Source organism: Triticum aestivum, chromosome 5A, assembly GCF_018294505.1.
Source record: "Triticum aestivum cultivar Chinese Spring chromosome 5A, IWGSC CS RefSeq v2.1, whole genome shotgun sequence".
NCBI lineage: Eukaryota > Viridiplantae > Streptophyta > Magnoliopsida > Poales > Poaceae > Triticum > Triticum aestivum.
Genome location: NC_057806.1, coordinates 571110845 through 571130167, shown reverse-complemented (window position 1 = coordinate 571130167; position 19323 = coordinate 571110845). Strand labels below are relative to the sequence as shown.

The following is a 19323-nucleotide window of genomic DNA, read 5'->3' as shown; positions in this document are numbered from 1 at the left end:
CCCCTGTTCCTAAATATAAGTCTTTTTAGAGATTCTAATATAGACTACATACGGAGAAAAACGCGTGAATCGACATTCCAAACTATGTCTATATACATTCATATGTAGTTCATATTAAAATCTCTAAAAAGATTTGTATTTAGGAAAAAGCGTGATCCAATGTTGAAGCATATATACCATCAAAAGCTTCACCCGAAAAAAGAAATACCGTTGCAACCAACCTGTGATTGCATGATTAGAGGGACAATGGTATTACCAGCCCATCAGAGTTTAAATTTTGATGCTTGCATTATTCCTAGCTCCGATGGGTTCTCAGTGAAAGGTGACGTTCCCGAGGACGACGAGACGCATACGGTGACTTCGTAAATCACAATATGATATGGCGTCTTAGTCTTTCAAAGGTGCTCATAGGGGTAGGGTGTGCGTGTGTATGTTTATAGAGGTGAGTATATACAGTATATACGAGCGTTTGCGTCTATACTTTAATGTGTTAAAAAAATACCATCAAAAGCTGCATGTACGTTAGAATTTGGCAGGTCTGATGATATACTACCAGATAGTCTTGTATTCCGGTGAACATCATATGACTTGAATAAAGTTTTTCACGGCTCAAGAAAGAAAAACATCTCCCGATACGCACACGATTCAGTCAAGTCAACGCAACACTCGCCCGAGACCGACGCCGGCAGTGCCGCACGCCGCCTCCGTCTCTTCTTCCCCACCCTACCCTACCCGCACATCCCCGCCGTCGATCTGCTCAGCCCCGCCGCTGTTCGATCTCCTAAGCTCCGCCGCCGTCGGCCGTCACCACGCCATCCATCATCGACGCTGGACCACGGCGAGGCGTGGATGCCCTCCATGGCGGGAGCTGGGATGAGGGCGTCCATGACAGGCGGGAGCTGCGTCCTCTCCCAGCCTCCCACCTCCCCCATTCAGCGGCGGACAGCGGCCCGGCGTGCCGCGTGCCGTGCTTGGACGCTCCGGTGAGGGAGGCGCTCGTGCCATGCCGGCCTGGCCGGGCCAGCACAGGGCCGGGCCGTGCCGTGCTGGCCCGATTCAGCCCAAGTCGCAGCATTTTGCCGGTGCTGATCGGCGTACTGTCCCCTGGCGGCCACCTTCCTCGGCCGGGGACAAGTTCGTCCCCGGGGCCGCCGCTGCTGTACGGCTCTTATCCAGACCCTTTCCCGATCTTTCTGCTACATCGCAGAGGTATGCCAGATTTTCTTCTTCTTTTTCTTCAATGTCTCATGAGTTGCCTCTCTGTGTGTGTGTGAGATTCCATTTATTTTCTCTCCCTTTCTCACAAACTCCAAATTTGTTGTTGCCCATGCCTGATTTTGAAAAGAAACAACAAACAACGAAAATCTCTTCGGCTTAACTCGAAATTCAGGAGCCCATTCTGAGCCTCGTATTAACAAACCACGGGGTCGGGGTGGTTAACTGATTCCTTGATGACAGTGCGTGCATCTTGGCAATTTGGCAATGTATTCGTCATGAAATAGTCGTCAGCGTCAGATATGACACATGACGACGACAGCGGCCAGCTCCGGCTCCGGGTCCGGCCGTGATTGATTTCGTGTAGCTTCCCAACTTTTGACTATAATAGTGCAATCATCTACGCTTGTTGTAGCTTTCCAACTTTTGGCTACAATAGGCTCCGGCTCCGGCCATGATCGAGCGTGTGCTGTTAACCGTTCCATTCAATCTTGCTCCTCATATACGTAGTTTATTTGTCTCACATGAGATGAGATTCTTTACTCCACTCCACTTGACACAGGCACGCCCAACTTGGCTGCCAAGCCAGTGCCTCTGTTTCCTCTTGGTTTCCTTCCTGAATTTGACCCCGAGTGGCGCGCCTATACAGCAGTCATAAGGTTGACTTGTAGGAGTAGTATATTCTTTCACAGACATGATAAGTACACCCTCACCTCACCTACCTTGTTCAGAACCAGAGCGTGAGATTTCAAGTATGTTGCCAGCCATTGAGGAGCCCCTTGTTGGGGGCAGCAGCAGCACCGAGGAGAGCTTGGTGGTGACCGAGGTTAAGAAGCAGCTGTACCTCGCCGGGCCCCTCATCGCCGGATGCCTGCTGCAGAACGTCGTGCAGATGATATCGGTCATGTTTGTCGGCCATCTCGGCGAGCTCGCTCTCTCGAGTGCCTCCATCGCCACCTCCTTTGCCGGTGTTACCGGCTTCAGCTTGTTGGTATATTATCTGAATTCATCCCCTACATATTCTGCTCCTCATGAATGAACAACTGACATCAACCCGAGTGTTTTTTCTTGTATGTCTGTTCATGATAATCTTAGTCTGGCATGGCGAGCAGCTTGGACACACTGTGTGGGCAAGCCTTTGGAGCAAAACGGTACCATCTGCTCGGCATCTACAAGCAGAGGGCCATCCTTGTGCTCACTCTGGTGAGCGTTGTGGTTGCGGTGCTCTGGGCGTACACCGGGCAGATCCTCCTGCTCTTCGGCCAGGACCCGGATATTGCCATGGGGGCAGGGAGCTACATCCGGTGGATGATTCCAGCTCTGTTCGCTTACGGACTGCTGCAGTGCCACGTCCGGTTCCTCCAGACACAGAACATCGTCCTTCCGGTGATGGCGAGCGCAGGCGTCACGGCACTAAGCCACGTGCTTGTGTGCTGGTTGCTGGTTTACAGGCTTGGACTGGGCAACAAGGGTGCTGCCCTGGCCAATGGCATCTCCTACCTGGCCAATGTCTCTATCTTGGCTCTCTACATCAGGGTCTCTCCATCCTGCAGGAGCACCTGGACAGGCCTCTCAAAGGAGGCATTTCGCGACATCCTTAGCTTCATGAAGCTTGCCGTGCCATCTGCGCTCATGGTTTGGTGAGTTTTAGTTTGTGCCCCCACAGATTTGCAGGTAGATTTTTTTCACGCTCCATCTTCGACTGAATCTGATCCTACATGTACACAGCCTAGAGTGGTGGTCGTTTGAGCTGCTGGTACTTCTCTCTGGACTTCTCCATAATCCTAAGCTCGAAGCATCGGTGTTGTCCATTTGGTGAGTTGCATTTTTCATGGAGTATTTCATTTCTGTATGCCCTGTTCTGATGGGAAATGTGGAACTGCTTGCAGCCTAAATACAAGTTCATTGGCATTCATGATCTCCTTGGGGCTTGGGGCAGCCATAAGGTACGACTGAACAACTCAGACTCATAACCTTTTGCCATGCCTATAGTACGACTTCATCGTACAGTCATCGTGGTAATGAAATCGTGTATCTTGTCATTGTAGCACCCGTGTTTCAAACGAGCTTGGTGCTGGGCGACCTGAAGCTGCCCGCTTGGCTACTCGTGTGATCATGGTTCTGGGTCTCACGGCGGGTCTATCATTAGGACTTATTATGATTTCGGTACGCAATTTATGGGGGTATGCATACAGCAACGAGAAGGAAGTGGTGGAATACATTGCAAGAATGATGCCGCTTCTTTCCGTGTCAATCATCTTCGACAATCTGCAATGTGTCCTTTCAGGTAAATATAGACGATGCACCAAATAACATGAATTCCAAGTACTTGCATACTATTTCCTGAATTTCAACTCAAGTCTTTTTTGAGATGCACTCTAGTCTCGTATCATTTTGATGAACGATATGTAGCATTTCGATGAACATTACTCTCAAGATACTGATTGCAGCGTGGGGTATATACTTGATATATTCCAGGTATTGTTAGGGGCTGTGGCTTGCAAAAGGTTGGTGCTTGTGTCAATCTCAGCGCATATTACCTTGTCGGCATTCCAGCGGCGCTATGCTTTGCCTTTGTCTACCATCTTGGCGGAATGGTACTGATTTTACCACCCATACCATGCATACAGAAAGTTTCAGTTTCACCTGTATTTCATTCTCATCTGAAGAAACCTCTCAAAACTAACCTATGGGTCTGAACTTCAGGGGCTGTGGTTCGGAATAATCTGTGGGATAGTGGTACAGATGCTGCTGCTGCTGGGCATCACCATGCGCACCAACTGGGATAAAGAGGTAAGGCAAATCAAACCGAAGCCTCTGCCACGCATTACACATTATTTCATCGGTTGGGTTCTTGGTGTCTCGAATTCTTATGGCGTGTGGCTCACCATCTGCCACTTCTCCTCTGTAGGCTCTCAAGGCAAAGGGCAGAGTTTTCAGTTCGTCCCGGCCTCTAGACATGACGACATGAACATGGAACATGAAGCATACATGCTCTTGGCCAGGAGTAGGAGCAGGACGCTAACTGGGCAAAGGAGATAGGGAACTCGTTAAGAATTTACAATTGGTCACGGCTTCGTCTCCATGTCACCAGAATGGCGCACAAAATGATCTGTTTTGGTGGTTTTTGTCGAAGGCGTGAGATGGGATGAATGTTTCCACAGGCAAAGGCATGGCAGTCACTTGATACGGTATAAGGGAATAAATCAATAAAGTAAAAATGTAGTGTTTACCAGAAAGTCCGCGAGATAAATGCACCATTCGTCAATGAACTCTCGCGGGATGAGAACATTGGTCACACATATCCACAAATATGTAAAAATGGTCACTTTGGTTTGTTTCATCAGTCAATGGGTCAGTTCCCCGTTTCCAGCCGTAACGGGGTGACGTGGCTTGCTGACTCAATGTGGGACCCACTGTCAGAATTTTGTTGGCTAGGCAAAATCGTACAGGAGGGGCCCATTTTATTCAATGTGTCCCTTTACGTTATTGTTCCGTGTTTTTTTGCAAAATGGCCGTCGGGTCTCAGTCAAAATCCCCAATTCGCCCAAATCCCGCCAAATCCCTAGCTCTTCTCACTCTGCCATCTCTCAATCTGCCACTGCTGTCACCTAGCTCGAGATGGGCCAGTTCGAGGGAGAGAGCTGGAAGCCGGAGAACAGGGAAGACCAAATGTGAGACGACACCTCCGCAGGTGCACCTTGTCCTGATTTGCCACCCTGCATCCCAAAATATATTGCAAGTGTGCATGTATGGCCTCTCTGGTCAACGATCTTGCTCTCCCTCTCTTCTCCCATGCTATTTTTCTCTTGTTATTTGTGATCATCTAGTAAGAGTGAAGTGAAAAGAATAGATGCACTGATGTTAGTAAAAAAATAGTGCACTAGCAGTTCCCAGTTTCTACGAAAACAAAGTGAAGAGGAATGACTTGCTTTACGGTTATGTTTAGGGAAGTGTCACAAAAGTAAATACTAGTTCAGTCTTGCACTGTATAGTTGATAGAGTAGTTAATTTGGAATTCGATCCTGACTTGCTAATTCAAATTTACTTAATTTTATATTCCATAAGAATTATAAACTGCATACGTTGTACAATGTTGTTCAAGACAGATTCTTTACATCTGGACAGATCACGTTGATGTGACTTAGGTTGTAAATAGCCTTACAATCTTCAAGCTAGACAACATTTTGATTCTTATAGCCTTTGTTTCCTCAAGTGTATCAGCTGATTCCTTGTATTCTTTCTGCTGTACTAGCATATTTGCATGTATCCTTAAATGTTGCTTCTTTTTCCTTGAGATGCTAGACCACAGTGTTTTTTTTCCACTACAATGATGTGTATTTTCTGATTCCATTTGTCTAGTGGAAAGCGGGATCAACAGCTGAATATTGTTATGCTAACACATTTCTTGCTGGTGTGTGCTTTAATCAGTTAAAATGCATGTTTCTCAAGAGACACAAACTGCAATTGATTCAGAATGAGAGTAGCAACTTTTGCCTTTGCTTCTGCTACATACTTTTGTATATTGGCATTCAACTATTTTGGTAGTTCCCATTTACTCCCTCCGTCCCATAATATAAGAGTGTTTTCTACATTTATGTAGTGTGAAAAACGCTCTTATATTATGAGACAGATAGAGTAGTTTCTAAATTCCAGTTAAGCCTTGTGGAAGTGTAGCAGATCATAAATTTGAGACATGGATCCAACTTTCTTATGGTGCATGGAGAAATGCTTATGATGTCAGATTTCAGATCTGGACTTTAGACTTCAAAAGTCCCTCTGGCCCATTCTGTCAAGTCTTTATTTCTTCTTCTCTGGCATTACGTTTCAGATTTGGACTTCTGTACATTTGCTCCCCATTTTAGATCATTATTTGTTGTACTTTTTGTGCATTTTATATATGACATTCTTTATATTGATGTAGCAGCATCTTAAGAAATTCTCTTTTATGTATGCGTCATGAAGTACCAGATATGACACATGACGATGAGAGCTTCCAACTTTTGACTATAATAGTGCAATCATCAACGCCTGTAGCTTTCCAACTTTTGACTATAATAGACTCCGGCTTCGGCCACAGTCGAGCATGTGCTGTTAACTGTTCCATTCAATCTTGCTTGTCAAATAGTTTATTATGTCAGATATCTTGAACTTGGCTGCCAAGCTGCCGGGTTTGTCTCAGGACATATTTTTATAGAAGAAGCCCACCCAGATGAGGCACCAGACATTCGTTTCCGACGGGATTTGAACCCTAGGCGCGGGATACATCATTGTGTACCCTTGCCACTAGGCTCCAACCTAGTTATGAGAGAGAGAGCTACAGTATCATCTACTCCCTTTGTTCCTAAATATAAGTCTTTTTAGAGATTTCAATATGGACTATATATGGAGCAAAATGAGTAAATCTACACTCTAAAGTACGTCTATATACATCTGTATGTAGTTCATATTGAAATCTCTAAAAAAAACTTATATTTAGGAACGGATGGAGTATATGTAAAATGGGGAAGGGAAGTCAGAGAATGTGCACTGTTAAAAAAGTTACTATTGTTCACATTTTGTTATAGGTAATCACTGTTCTTAAATCATGGTGTTAGGCTGCAAATTACAGGAATCTAGTGAAGGGAAGTAGCTTACCTGACTTCCCTTCCTATGTGATCTGAATCCGAATTTGTGGCACGTGCTGCGGAAAAAGTTAAACTTGTTCACTATTTATATATAGAACAACAATAATGCTATTCCTCTGTATTGTCTTTTGCACCCGTACCACTCGCTTATTTCACAATGTTTTTCGTGAGACGAAAAATGTGTGCATACAGGAAAAGTATACTGTGCTTGAGAAAAAAACATAGAAACAACTGAAAAATGACGCTCTACAAACGGTTCCAAAGGGGTTCAGTTTAACAGTGGCATATTAAGGAGCCGCCTTGGTGCAGCCAAAATCAACCACTCGTCATCCGTAAACATTCCACGACGCCAACCTTGCGACCCCTGTAGATCTCACTTACTATTTGCTCGAGCATCCAAAATCAAGAATTGATGGAGTTTTTTCAATGGAAATGGGCAACCCGGCCCGGTTCCATTTCATAGAAATGAAACCAAACATCATTCAGTTATTTTCCTCACAAGCTCGTGGGGAATTAGGCTGTGGTGCGTACCCAGCGGAATCATTTCGACATCTCTATATAGCCCAAAATATTGAAGGAACTGCAACTGTCACCATAGGTTTCTGTTTTTTATTTGTCAAAACTTGTCAGCCAATTCCCAAAATCTTTCCCTAATAATAAAGCACGGATTGACTCCGTGGGTTCACCGTCACAATACGCTTTCTTCTCATGACATAATACGCTTTTATGATTTGTATAGACAAAATCGTAATATAAACGAGGTGGTACTAATTTGGGATCCACACGTCTTTATAGGATTTTCGTACGTAGTGAAAAAACAGTTCATCCTTTTTTCTCTCCGTCTCACAAACCTGATTGGACCTCTGATTGACTCCGTCAGGTTGACTCCATCATCTTTTTTTTTTAAGTTGGCTTTGCCTAAGAAAATATGTTTCTGTCTAGGACTAACAAAGAAACGTTTTCTCATGCCGTTCATACGACGCCTGTCTCAAGTCCAAACACAACTCCTCCTTCCCCTCATTGTCTTTTATGCCAACGAATCCTACCTTCCTCTTGAAACAGGCCCGCACAAATCCTTCCTCCCTCGTATGTCCGTCGTCGCCGCCACTGCCGCCAGCACCGGCCACCTCACCCCAGGCGTGGGACAGATCTAGGAATTAGGAGGGGATGGACGGAGTATAGCGAACAGGCCGACGGGGATGTGTTCTCTCCTCCCGCTACCAAATCCCGTGGGCGGGGCACCCGACCTCTAGACGAGGCCGACGATAATAAGGACGGATGTGCATCCTGGCATCTCAACTGAATATGCGACCAATTCATCTCTCCGTGAAGAGGATTTGCTCCACGACGCCCTCACCGAGCAGCCGATCAGGAAACCAGCCCCGCCTCCCTGCTTCCTCCTGAGATGGCCCGGCTGGGTGCCGGCTCCCCCGCCCAGGCCCTCCACCGGCTCAAGATCCGGGGCCCTCTTCTCCTCGACGCCCCACATAGAGCGCTAAATCCAGCAAAACAGCCCCGCCGCTGCCGCTCCCATCTTCCTACATCTTCCCGAGATAGTCCGGCTGGGCACTGCCCCATCGACCAAGTGTGTGCTGTCCACAGAAGTCGGCTCCTCCACCCAAGCCTTCCTCTGCAAGGTCGGTGAGGACACCCTTCATCTAAACCGATCATGATAATCATGCGCAGGTACACACATACATGTTTTCCCCACTGATTTAATTCGAATTCAGTTGTCCGTCTACATCTCCAACTGGAGCAGAGCTGTCTAGCACACAACGTGATTTGCAGATCCAAGGAGGAGGGTGAGGAAGCTGTCGGCGGATAGGATGAACATCGCAGGGTACGAGCATGCTAGCCACCCGTCTCGACGTTATAGGATCTGATAATCTTCTTTTGGTTTTCTTATGTCCGTAGCGGCACTATGGTGGATTTGAATCATGACATGAAGCAGAAGAAGAGGAGGTTCGTTTGCCATCAAGCCAATCTTGCACTGCTGCACCACGTCTCGCAACAGTTCCCGGCCCCCGCTGCCTCTTCCGCACACGTTTCATCGATTCATCTACAACTTGGATCAGAGTACCTGTTTTGTTTTCTTAAGAAAAAAGACTGATTCATCTACAACTTGGATCAGAGCAAATTATTTTTCTATGAACTGGAGAAGAGGATCCAGCGATGGATGCTTTCAGATTTGGCTTCGACCCAAACTGTCCGCAGGCTTTCAAGTCTTGGGGCTCGGCTCGGTAGATCAAGGTCGAGAGAGGAGTGACCTGGGATAGCAGTCAGACGGCGGTGATGTCTAGCTGACATGAGTGCGATGGCAGCTGGGCATCGTCCGCATTGACCTGAAGGCAAGCGACCGCTCAGCTGTTAATTCACCGTTTGTCTCAGCACCATTATATTTTTGTGATTCTCAATTTGTCTCATGATTGATCCATTCATAATTAGTAGTACACTTTATCTTCTGTTTCATGTGTTTTATGGGTGGAAGGGTTTGGATGACCGATGAGCATCTGGATGGAGGATAAATGTTAGCCGCAGGCCTGCTCCCATGCTTTGCCATTGCTATTGTCTCCCTGCATCGCTGTCTACGTCTCTGACCGTGCGCCAATACATGGAGACCCAGTCCTTCGAGCACACACCAGCCCTGACCCGCGTGTCCCATCGTTGCCCGGGCTCCCATGCCTTGCAGCCATGGAGGTAATATCCTCAAAGCGCCAGCCCGGCCCCAACCCGCGTGGACACTGGTCAAAATATCATCTTAGCTACTGGTCTAATAAAGCAATGATCATTGGCTCTCTCTTGTGAAAATTTCACTTTGATCAGCTAACACACGAGTCAAACGTAAATGCTAGAAGTCTATCATAATATTATCTCTGAACTCATATGCCTTCCATGTATAGTATGCCGATGATATATGTCAATGATAGCAATAGTGAACTTGTACAATTTTTAATGTGCACTTTATTTAGATTCACGACCTCTGAACATAATTGTAACATGTATTTTGATGATGCTCAGCTCCATTTGTCGGCAAACTTCAAATCAATGATGGGGAATACAATTTTCTGTGATAGTTGGGACTAATCCGTTTTCTTCTAATGTGCAATTCAAGTTGATGTCACAGTTCAATAACTCGCATTGAAGTAGTGTTCATTTGTTAAGGAGATGAAATCTTAGCTCTTACACTAGCTCACGTACACATTAAAAACATTAAATGGTAAATAGCTTACATACACCAGTCAGTTATACATTGTACGTTCAGATTCTGAGATAAAGAGAATCTCTAGCTATATATCTATGTCTTTACACGCGAAGCACGAAATCATGGGTGGGCGAAGCACCAGGATGTTTGTTAATGACTATGCCATCGGGAAGAAGCCCACCTCTGTTGACTCGCCGGTCCTAACATAGAGAAGCAAGACACACCACCTTGCTAAGGATGCCCGCCTCACACTAATGTGTGCAAATGTACCCTCCTAGGCAGAATTGGGATGCCCGCTTCACTCCGATGCATGCTCGACTGGTCTCTAGGCCAATCGTTGGGTGGAGGAGTATGAGGCTGAGGGCGACATCGGCGCCTGGTTGGTGCCTTGAGACCTTCTCAAATGCATTTGGCATCCTGTAGGCCACGTCCTCACTGAGGCTGCTGCACCTTGCCACCGTGTTGGGTCTTTATTGTGACGGTGGACAGCTGGACTTCTTGGTGGAGTTAAGGCGGATTCGATATTAGGCAATGAGCCCACATTGCATGTGGATGTACACGATGTAGGACATGAAACCAAACACACTGAGGAAGTAAAACACATATAGTTCTTGTCTTTTTCCTTTTCACTACTTTGACAACATTATTTTTTGAGAACCGACAACATTTTAACATGGTATCACCCGTTGCAACGCACGGGCAATTTTCCTAGTAGGAAAATAAAGTTCAAAGTTTCCTGTTTCTCGCCACTTGAGTCAGTACTCATAATGAATTTCGAGATGTGTACCAACAACACGTACCATTGTCATTTTATGAACAGAGAGGATCAAGCTATATAGTTTATATGTAGCTACGCTACTTTGTTGGAAGATGGCCGTCGTCGCCACCGCCCCACCGAGCTTACCTCAAGTCTACATCCATCCAAAAACAATGTGTTCAGAGCATCTAAAGCGTCTTCCTTATTGGCATGTGCCGTCAATAATGTTAGAAAGCCGATGCCTTGTGGGCGCTTGGTCTTTTTGTAGTAGATCACCTCGGCGCTAGACACATTGCCGTGGTTGCTAAAGAAGAGTTTTAGTTGTGAGTTCTCCATAATGAGAGGCAAATTACGGACGAGCACCCTAAAACTAGGCTGGTAATGTCTCTCGGTGTGAGCAACATGTGTTGGCCTAGTAACTAGACCGGCCGCTGCTTCAGCTCTTGAGTCTTCAACGCCCTCTCATTGAGTTCCTGATGTAGGAAAATGAATATAAAATGAATACGAATTAATCAATTTGAGATGCTTATGAAGAGTATCGAGGTTAAAGTTAAAACTCTTGATATCCGCAAATAAAAAGTTAAACTCTTGATGTGGCGATAATTTTAACTGGTACTCCCTCCGTTCCGAATTACTTGTCTTGGATTTGTCTAGATATGGATGTATCTAGACTCATTTTAGTGCTAGATACCTCCATATCTAGACAAATCTAAGACAAGTAATTTGGAACGGAGGGAGTATCTGGATGTGTCTAGGGCACATCTAGATGTGCTCTAGTTATTGCACATCTAAGTGAGTGAATCAAGCATAAAGAGGAAAAGAAAAAAGAAAAGAAAATATCCACACGAATCTCAACATAAGATCAATGACATAGGACTTAGATGTGCAATACTTATTGCACATCTAGATGTGCTTTAGCAAAACTATATTATTTATCAAACATACCTGAATTGGAGCAATAGCAGGTTGGGGTACTAGCCAGGTGCACCTCCCCTCATCCGATCCTTGAGGCAGCCGCTCGATCAACTCAAGATTGTTTTGACGACCGTAGTATGATCTTGTCATCGACGAGGTTGTACCTGAACACGCCGACCTCTTCACGTTCACGTGGCAAGTCCATATTTTCACGGTAGACGAAGTAGACACACCCGCCGTCCCTACCGCCCAGCTGCGAGGCATCCATGGCGAAGCTGTTGGGCCACCCGAGGAACAGCACGCGGTCGGTCAGGCTATGGCCATCTTTCCTCACCCACCGTGTCTTCTTCTCCAGTGACGATGTTGTCTCCTCCCCTAGCGCGTGCACAAGCACTGAGAGCACAGGTCTGAGGCCACTCATAGGAGTGTAACTACGCAACTGGACCTGGACAACCACCCACAAAAGCTCGCCGCAAGACTCGAGGACATGGCTGTACTGGCGCGAGGAGGGCTCTTCCTCCGACGGCAGACATGGTGGCGGACTTGGTACCAACACGTCGTCACCATCATCACCATCAGGCGTGAGTACGTGCCACAGGCTAGCATCAGCGGTCACCATGATCTTGCCACCGTGGTACGTGGCGCAGAACTCACGGTACCAAATCGAAGGTGCTTCAAGGGTCCTCTCGACGGCCGTCCACTCGGCATCACCGGGACGCAGGAGAGCCGCCCTGAACCATCCACGTTCATTGTAGCTGTGGAGGAAAGTGGTGCCGTCGTCGTAGATGACGCCGCAGGGGTTGAACCCCTCCCCCCACGGGAAGGTGGGCAGGTGGGCGACGGCTCCGGTGAGAGGATCGTGGAGGCTAGGGCGGAGGTGTTCGTCGACGGCCAGATACCACACGCCGGCGCCGTCCGTGCTGCACACCCAGTTTCGCCGGGGCACGGGCGACGGGGGCACCACGCGGTAGCTGGCCTTGGAGAAGACGCACCTGAACTTCAGGTGGTCGGGTTCTTCGTCCGGCGGCGCGAGGAGCCATGGCAGGAATTGCGTCCTGGTTGCCCTCGCCCGGGATGGCGGGTCGCGCGAGCCGCGCCATTTCTTGCAGACGGCGTGGAAGCTGACGAAGTCGGCCGCGGCGCGCACGCGGCCGGATACCTCGCGGAGCACGTCCGCTGGAAGGTCCGACCATCGCCTCCCGTCCATGTCGCCGCGGCTTCCAGATGCCATCTTGAGAGAGAGATCGACGAGAGATGTCATATGATGGCGTCTTGTTTTTGTTTGTTTGAGTCCGTGATGAGCGTAACTATGGGCCGCTGAATGCCATTAGAACTGATGCTTCAAACATGCAGCCCACCCACTTTGAGCCCAACCAAAGGACCAGCGCACCACCCACTTTGTTTTTTTTTGTCTAAAAAAAACCCACTTTGTTTTTTATGAAGTACCTACACGCACAGAAACATATGACAATGCCCCCGCAAAAAATACGTGTGAATTACATATGTACATTTCAAATGATTTAATTTTAATGATTTCAAGATGACTCACCATGCCTGCCACGTGATAAACTGCCAAAACGTTTTACATTTAAAGACAAAGGATGTACATTTTAGAAGGTTTCATTTGGAAAAAAAAAATGAAACTCCATGGGCACTAGCACCCACGGTTTATTGATATAGAAGAAGCATCCCTCATGAGAATTCCAGATATTCGTCCCCGACGTGGATCGAACTCTGGTCGTTGGGTTTACAATCATGCGCCCCCAACCACTGGGCTATGCCCACGTCCTCTAAAATGAAACTCCATGGGCACTAGCACCCACGGTTTATTGATATAGAAAAAGCATCCCTCATGAGAATTCCAGATATTCGTCCCCGACGTGGATCGAACTCTGGTCGTTGGGTTTACAATCATGCGCCCCCAACCACTGGGCTATGCCCACGTCCTCAGAAGGTTTCATTTGGATCAAGCAAAGCAAAGCAAGGAAGCAGCCGCCGCCTCCTCCTTCAAGAAAAGTTAGGGTCCGTACCTCTCGCCGGCTCCGCCGCGGGTTCGCCTCGTCTCTGGTGACCCTAGGGCCATGGGGGCACGGTGGATTCTGACAAGGGCCGGCGAGAGGGCTCCGTTGTTAGTCGTTCATTTGAAATTTGTTACGGTTTGTGTCCTACTCAGGAAGGCGAGACGCCGGCGGCTCCCTGAAGATGGAATAAAGGTCTCTCCACCTAGTCCCCGTTCTGGTGGTGCGTCTAGCATCGTTGGTGGGCCTGTGGAGGCGTGTCTTTGGCGGATCTATCCTAGGTGGATTTGCTCGGATCTGGTTGTGGTTCGCCTATATTTGTGTGTTTTCAGGTTGGATCCTTTCGATCTACGTTATTCTTCATCGGCGATTGTTGCTGTTCTGGTGCGCTGATCCTATGGGGCCTTAGCACGACGACTTCCCGACTATTTACTACAACAAGTTGTGCCCGACTCCGGCAAGGGAGGGGTGACGACGGCGGCGCGCCTTCGGCTCGCTTCAGTGCTTGTAGTCGTCGCTAGGTGGTCTACGGACCTGGATGTAATTTTTATTATTTCTGTTATTCGTTGTACTACCACGATTGAAGATGAATAGATTAAAAGTTTTCTCGAAAAAAAAGGATGTACATTTTAAACACAATGTACTTTTCATGGGAAAAATATATCAATTTAAACACATACTAATAGATGTCCCATATCCTTTGGAAAATGATTCTCTCTAACTTGTTCATTGTTTATATAGATCAACAATGAATGATATGCTTCTGTATTGTCTTCTGCACCAGCCACTCGCTTCTTTCACAAAAAAAAAATTGTGAGACTGAAAAATGTGTGCATGCACGACAACTATACTGTGCTCGTGAAAAATACATAGAAACAACTAAAAAATGACGCTTTACCAACGGTTCCAAAAGGGTTCAGTTTAAGAGTGCCATGTTAAGGAGCCGCCTTGGTGCAGCCAAAATCAACTTGCGATCCCCTGTAGATCTCACTTACTATTTCGCTCGAGCATCCAAAATCAAGAATTAATCCAGTTTTTTCAATGGAAATGGGCACCCGCCCAGTTCCATTTCATAGAAACGAATCCAAACATCATTCAGTTATTTCACTCACAAGCTCGTGGGCAGGGACGGAGCCAGGATTCTAACATAGGGGGGCAAGGTTTTCCGTGTGGTGACTCACTGGATTTTTTTTTTGTGCAAAGATGATCGTGGCTTAGGTTAATGAAAGATTCCATCAAAAGAACAAAACATGTGGTGGCTTTGAACAATTTCATTTTTACTAAAAGTTGACATATAAGAAATACAAAGGCTAATTCACATGCTAATGAAATAAATCTTTCTGCTGCTGGAAGGGATAAACAATGCAAAATCTTATCTCATTGGTCAGGACTCAGGAATATTTCCTAATAACAATTTTACGTATACAGTTTGTGTTGTCCCAATCATTTAGTTCTAAAGGTACAGATTAATCTAATTACAAAATATAAGCCAAGGATGAAGTAAAGAGAATGAGAATCGAGAGTAATTACTTGCCTCATCGCCGAGCTAGCTGTGCGGCCGGCCGGCCGTCCGTGCATCCATTGGATCGTCTTGCCCCCTTCGACAATCAGATCTTGATTTAGGAATTGCATGGCGCTGAATACGGAACTGCCCTAGACGGCGGCTATACCTTAGCGATAGCATCGGAGGCAAGTAAATAAAAGGAAAGAAAACGACGCTAATTACGTCCTTCGTCTTCCTGTTGTGGGCTGCTGCAGGGGCCTGCTATAGATGGGCTTTACAGTTTTGCACTTCACGTGGTTAGGGGGGGCGAAGTTAGCCATGCGTTCATTATTTTTATCTACTTTTACCACTAGTAAGCATGCACGTGCAACGCACGTCTCAAACAAAACAAGTTAACATGGTATCAGATCGCTACAAAATGTTATCATGTCACTCAAATTATATTTTCAAAAAGTGTGACATATTTCTGATCCAACACATGTATCCTAGTCTATAGTAAAAACATCTATTCTGGATCTAATTTTTATTATTATAATGTGAGGTGAATCGGACACGACCGATAAAAATAAGACAACTTCTTTTTTGGTTCGGACAAGGCCGTGATCAATCACAATCTCTCCCGTCACTGCCTAGTACAGTACTCTACATAGTAGTATTAAGAAAAAAACGTCAGATTTCTAAAAAAAAACCGTCAGTCATCATCTCCACTGCCGCCTCAGATTCTTCTCTGGATAGTTCCCCACCACTCCCTCACAATCTCCTCCGTTCCCCATTCTCTCCACCATAGCCAGCGCTCCCTGGTCAGGCCGCCCCCTCCCCTTCGTCACCATCGCCGGCGCTCCCTGGTCAGGCTGCCCTCCCCTTCGTCACCAGCGCGGCCGCTCTCTCACACCCCGTAGGTCAAAGGTTGAATTTTTATCCGCCGCTGATGGTGCTGCTGGGCGAGGAGGCGCTGGATGCGCGTGCGCCGGCGCTGGATCTGCTCCGTCTGGCTCCGGCGACCTTACCCCGTGGCTCCGGGACAGGAAGGCTACCCCGACGACATACAGGTCCGCCCCCTTCTCCTTTCCTCTTGGATTTCTTCTTCTTCCCTTCCCTGAGATGAGATGTACGTTCCTGCCTCACGCACACAGCAACTGGACTCTATGCACAGCGAGGAGGATGAAGACACCCAGCCATGGATTTTTAGCAGCACTCACTCAAGGAAAAAGTGCGCCACCTCCCGCCTCCCCTCTCTATTTGATTCAATTCTACAGGAGTGTATGCGTGTTCCTCACACCTTGTTGCTCTGTTGGTGTTCGTGCTGGGCTGCAGGAGACCTCAACACGCCAATGGATGCAGCCAGCCTCCAACTCACCACGCACCTGCACCAACTTGATGTAGGGAGAGGAGGAGTGAGGCTTCTCTCACGGGATGACGCCCAGCCATGGGGCAGCAACAATCCAAGGTCAAGCCTCCCTCTACCTCTCTCTCGTTTTGATTTCATAGGTCTGGTTCCCTGATTTTTCTGCTGCTCTAGATTCACTTGCATGCTTGACTGAATCTAGTTGCTCTCAGGCCCTAGTGTTCAATGAGATAGGCATTGCACTGTTTACTAATTTAATTTGCTTGCCTGCAGCCACATGGTCCAGAGATAGAATTGAGATATTCAGACTAAGTTTAATGATTTGCTGGTTATAATTACTGAATTTCGCTTGGTGCTATCACTGTCGACCTCTAGTGCTGAATCAGTTGTACACTGTACTGTTTACCAATTTAATTTGCTTGCTTGCCGCCACATGGTCCAGAGATAGAAATTCAGATATATTGAGACTAAAGTTTAATGATGTGCTGGTCATAATTGGTTCAGTGACTAAATCTGTCCCCAAACTATCAAAATTGTATGTCAAAGCTAAAAAACTATCAAAACTTTGCTTTCAAGATGAGCCTAAATTCAGTAAGATGTGTGCGCAGCTTGCTTTCAAGAATGTTAAACTACTCCATGCTTATTTAAACTAATTCCTCCTACAGATTGCTGTCAAAATAAGCCTAAATTCAGAGTCTTCGGAAGTCAATTACTTTGAGCCTTTGAGTTAGGAGGTATACCAGTCTCTTTGTAGTTTGCTCTTAATAAACTCTTCCCTTGGCCATGATGAGATGTTTAAGTCTTTCCACTTATCAGTTTTTAGTTCCACTTGAAGCGATGCATATTCGAATACATTTTCTAGTCCTTTGAGCTGTTGAATGAATAAATGAAAAAGTATTAGCATCACAACCGAACAATAACAGAAATCGTGTTATCAAAAGATGGTGTAGTGGGACTAATGACTAACCATAGCGGTGAGGTCTTTGCGGCTCATTCCTGGGCCTAGCGAGTCGAGCACCTGGATGCATCGCTGCCCGGCATTTATAACTGCTAGGTACCAATGGAAGTGTTCAATGTTAACTGGAATGTATATCTGAAAATAGGGTTTTTGTTAGTTTAGGTCCCATCTATACAAACATTTATATGGAACTGAGACTCACCATATCATGTTCCAAATAAGTTATAGCCAATTCAATTGGGGCATAGATAATGAAATTTGATCATCATTACCTTGTGATACAGCTAGCTGTGCCGGTGTTCCGTTATGTAGGCCATCTATTTCCTCACTGGTATTTTTTTTCTTTTGTAGGCTTCACGCCTTCTCTTATTAATCTCATCTTTATTTTTTGCATACCGCTCTCTATCCCTCTGCCTTTTTAGTTCCTTTGGGTCTGCAAATCATGAAACAGTTCAGCAGTTGTAATACTGTATCGAACTTGAGTGACTGGGTTATGATCAATACATGATGTTTGGTTGTTGCTTATATCCTGGAAGGGGGTGCGCGTCCTGACTGGGTTATGATCAATACCTGATGTTTGGTTGTTGCTTATATCCTGGAAGGGGGTGCGCGTCCTGCTGGGAGTGGGGGTCCTGTTGGGAGTGGTAGGGCCCATACGAATACGAACTCCTGTAAAAACATGTGAGATCATTATATTTAATGGAGCGCAAGACCATCATTTAGAATATGGAACCAACAACCTCGAAATGTAATGCTGTACTTTATAATAGATTCAATCGCAATTGTCGCTGTCAAGAGGCCTCATGCATAGGGTGTATTTTCTTATGGTCATATGATTTTGAGGGGACATCTTTGTAATAGATTCAATCGCGATTGTCGCTTTCGATCAAGAGGCCTCATGCATAGAGTGTATTTTCTTATGGTCATATGATTTTGACAGAACATTGTGGCAAACTACAAAGATTTGTTTCAGTCATAGGTTAGGTCAGTGGTATCAAATTTTCAGTACCATGGGGATCTGCTGAGGATCCGTGGTATGATTTCACTTGCTCATGCACTTTATGATTGGTTTTCATAACATATGCTCACGACATATGGTTCATCTCTTGCATCAATTACATGGACAATCATAGATCCTAGTATGTGGATTAACCATGGTTTCACTATTTATGTAGAACTATGCAGAACAGAAACAGGAGCAATGAACGGATGTCATTGTTAACATCTTCACATGCGTGCAAAGGTGCATGCCGAGGAGTTTGCCGCCGCCGATGCGCAGTCTGGAGACAGTCGCGTCAGTGTGGGCGACGGCGTCTGAAAGATGCGTGCAAAGGTGCATGCCGAGGAGTTTGCCGCCGCCGATGCGCAGTCCGGAGACAGTCGCGTCAGTGTGGGCGACGGCGTCTGAAAGATTGAAGAGAAAGCATGCACCTGTGTTGGCGAGGAGGCTGTCGTCGTGGATGTCGCGGGCGTCGTCGGGCGTCGTTGGTGCGGGCGTCCTTGGCGCGGGCGTTTCGGTGGAGGGCAACTCTGAAGAGCGGCAGGAGGATTGGTCGCCGCTAATTTTGAAGCGGATGTGGCTGTTTCGGTGTGTTTTTTTCTTTTCTTTTTGTTGGCGTTGGCTCAAGGACGGCAGAGTTTCGTCCGCCCACCTAAATTGCTTATTGTACAACATCAGGGGTACTTTTCTGTATTGACGGTTAGATCCCATTGAGTAGGCTTATCTTGACCCTCCAATTGATGTGTTTTCTTCTGTGTACAGTAAGCGGGGTGCGTTTAGGG

General features: G+C 46.5%; 2 protein-coding genes across 9 annotated transcripts; both read left to right on the top strand.

The window, feature by feature from the left end:
* Positions 1 to 622: 622 nt before the first annotated feature.
* On the top strand, positions 623 to 4587 carry LOC123104866 (protein DETOXIFICATION 16). Of its 3 annotated transcripts, none has more exons than XM_044526786.1 (9): positions 623 to 1209; positions 1947 to 2206; positions 2311 to 2855; positions 2944 to 3030; positions 3105 to 3161; positions 3264 to 3502; positions 3694 to 3812; positions 3922 to 4008; positions 4127 to 4587. In XM_044526786.1, the coding sequence occupies exons 2-9, from the start codon at positions 1970 to 1972 to the stop codon at positions 4184 to 4186; spliced, it is 1431 nt and encodes a 476-aa protein (XP_044382721.1). In that variant the 5' UTR covers positions 623 to 1209; positions 1947 to 1969; the 3' UTR covers positions 4187 to 4587. The 3 variants fall into 3 exon arrangements, with proteins under 3 accessions (XP_044382721.1, XP_044382722.1, XP_044382720.1); XM_044526787.1 differs by having other exon boundaries at positions 624 to 1209; positions 1980 to 2206; XM_044526785.1 differs by lacking the exon at positions 623 to 1209 and having other exon boundaries at positions 1232 to 2206.
* An 11349-nt stretch (positions 4588 to 15936) lies between these two features.
* LOC123104864 (uncharacterized) lies at positions 15937 to 19323 on the top strand. Of its 6 annotated transcripts, none has more exons than XR_006450581.1 (5): positions 15937 to 16287; positions 16372 to 16448; positions 16553 to 16685; positions 18717 to 18784; positions 18875 to 19323. XR_006450581.1 is itself a non-coding variant. In XM_044526783.1 (5 exons), exons 1-5 carry the CDS (start codon positions 16167 to 16169, stop codon positions 18955 to 18957), a joined length of 462 nt encoding a protein of 153 aa, XP_044382718.1. In that variant the 5' UTR covers positions 15937 to 16166; the 3' UTR covers positions 18958 to 19323. The 6 variants fall into 6 exon arrangements, 4 of the variants coding, with proteins under 4 accessions (XP_044382718.1, XP_044382715.1, XP_044382719.1 ...); XM_044526783.1 differs by having other exon boundaries at positions 16392 to 16448; XR_006450582.1 differs by lacking the exons at positions 18717 to 18784; positions 18875 to 19323 and adding an exon at positions 17249 to 18645.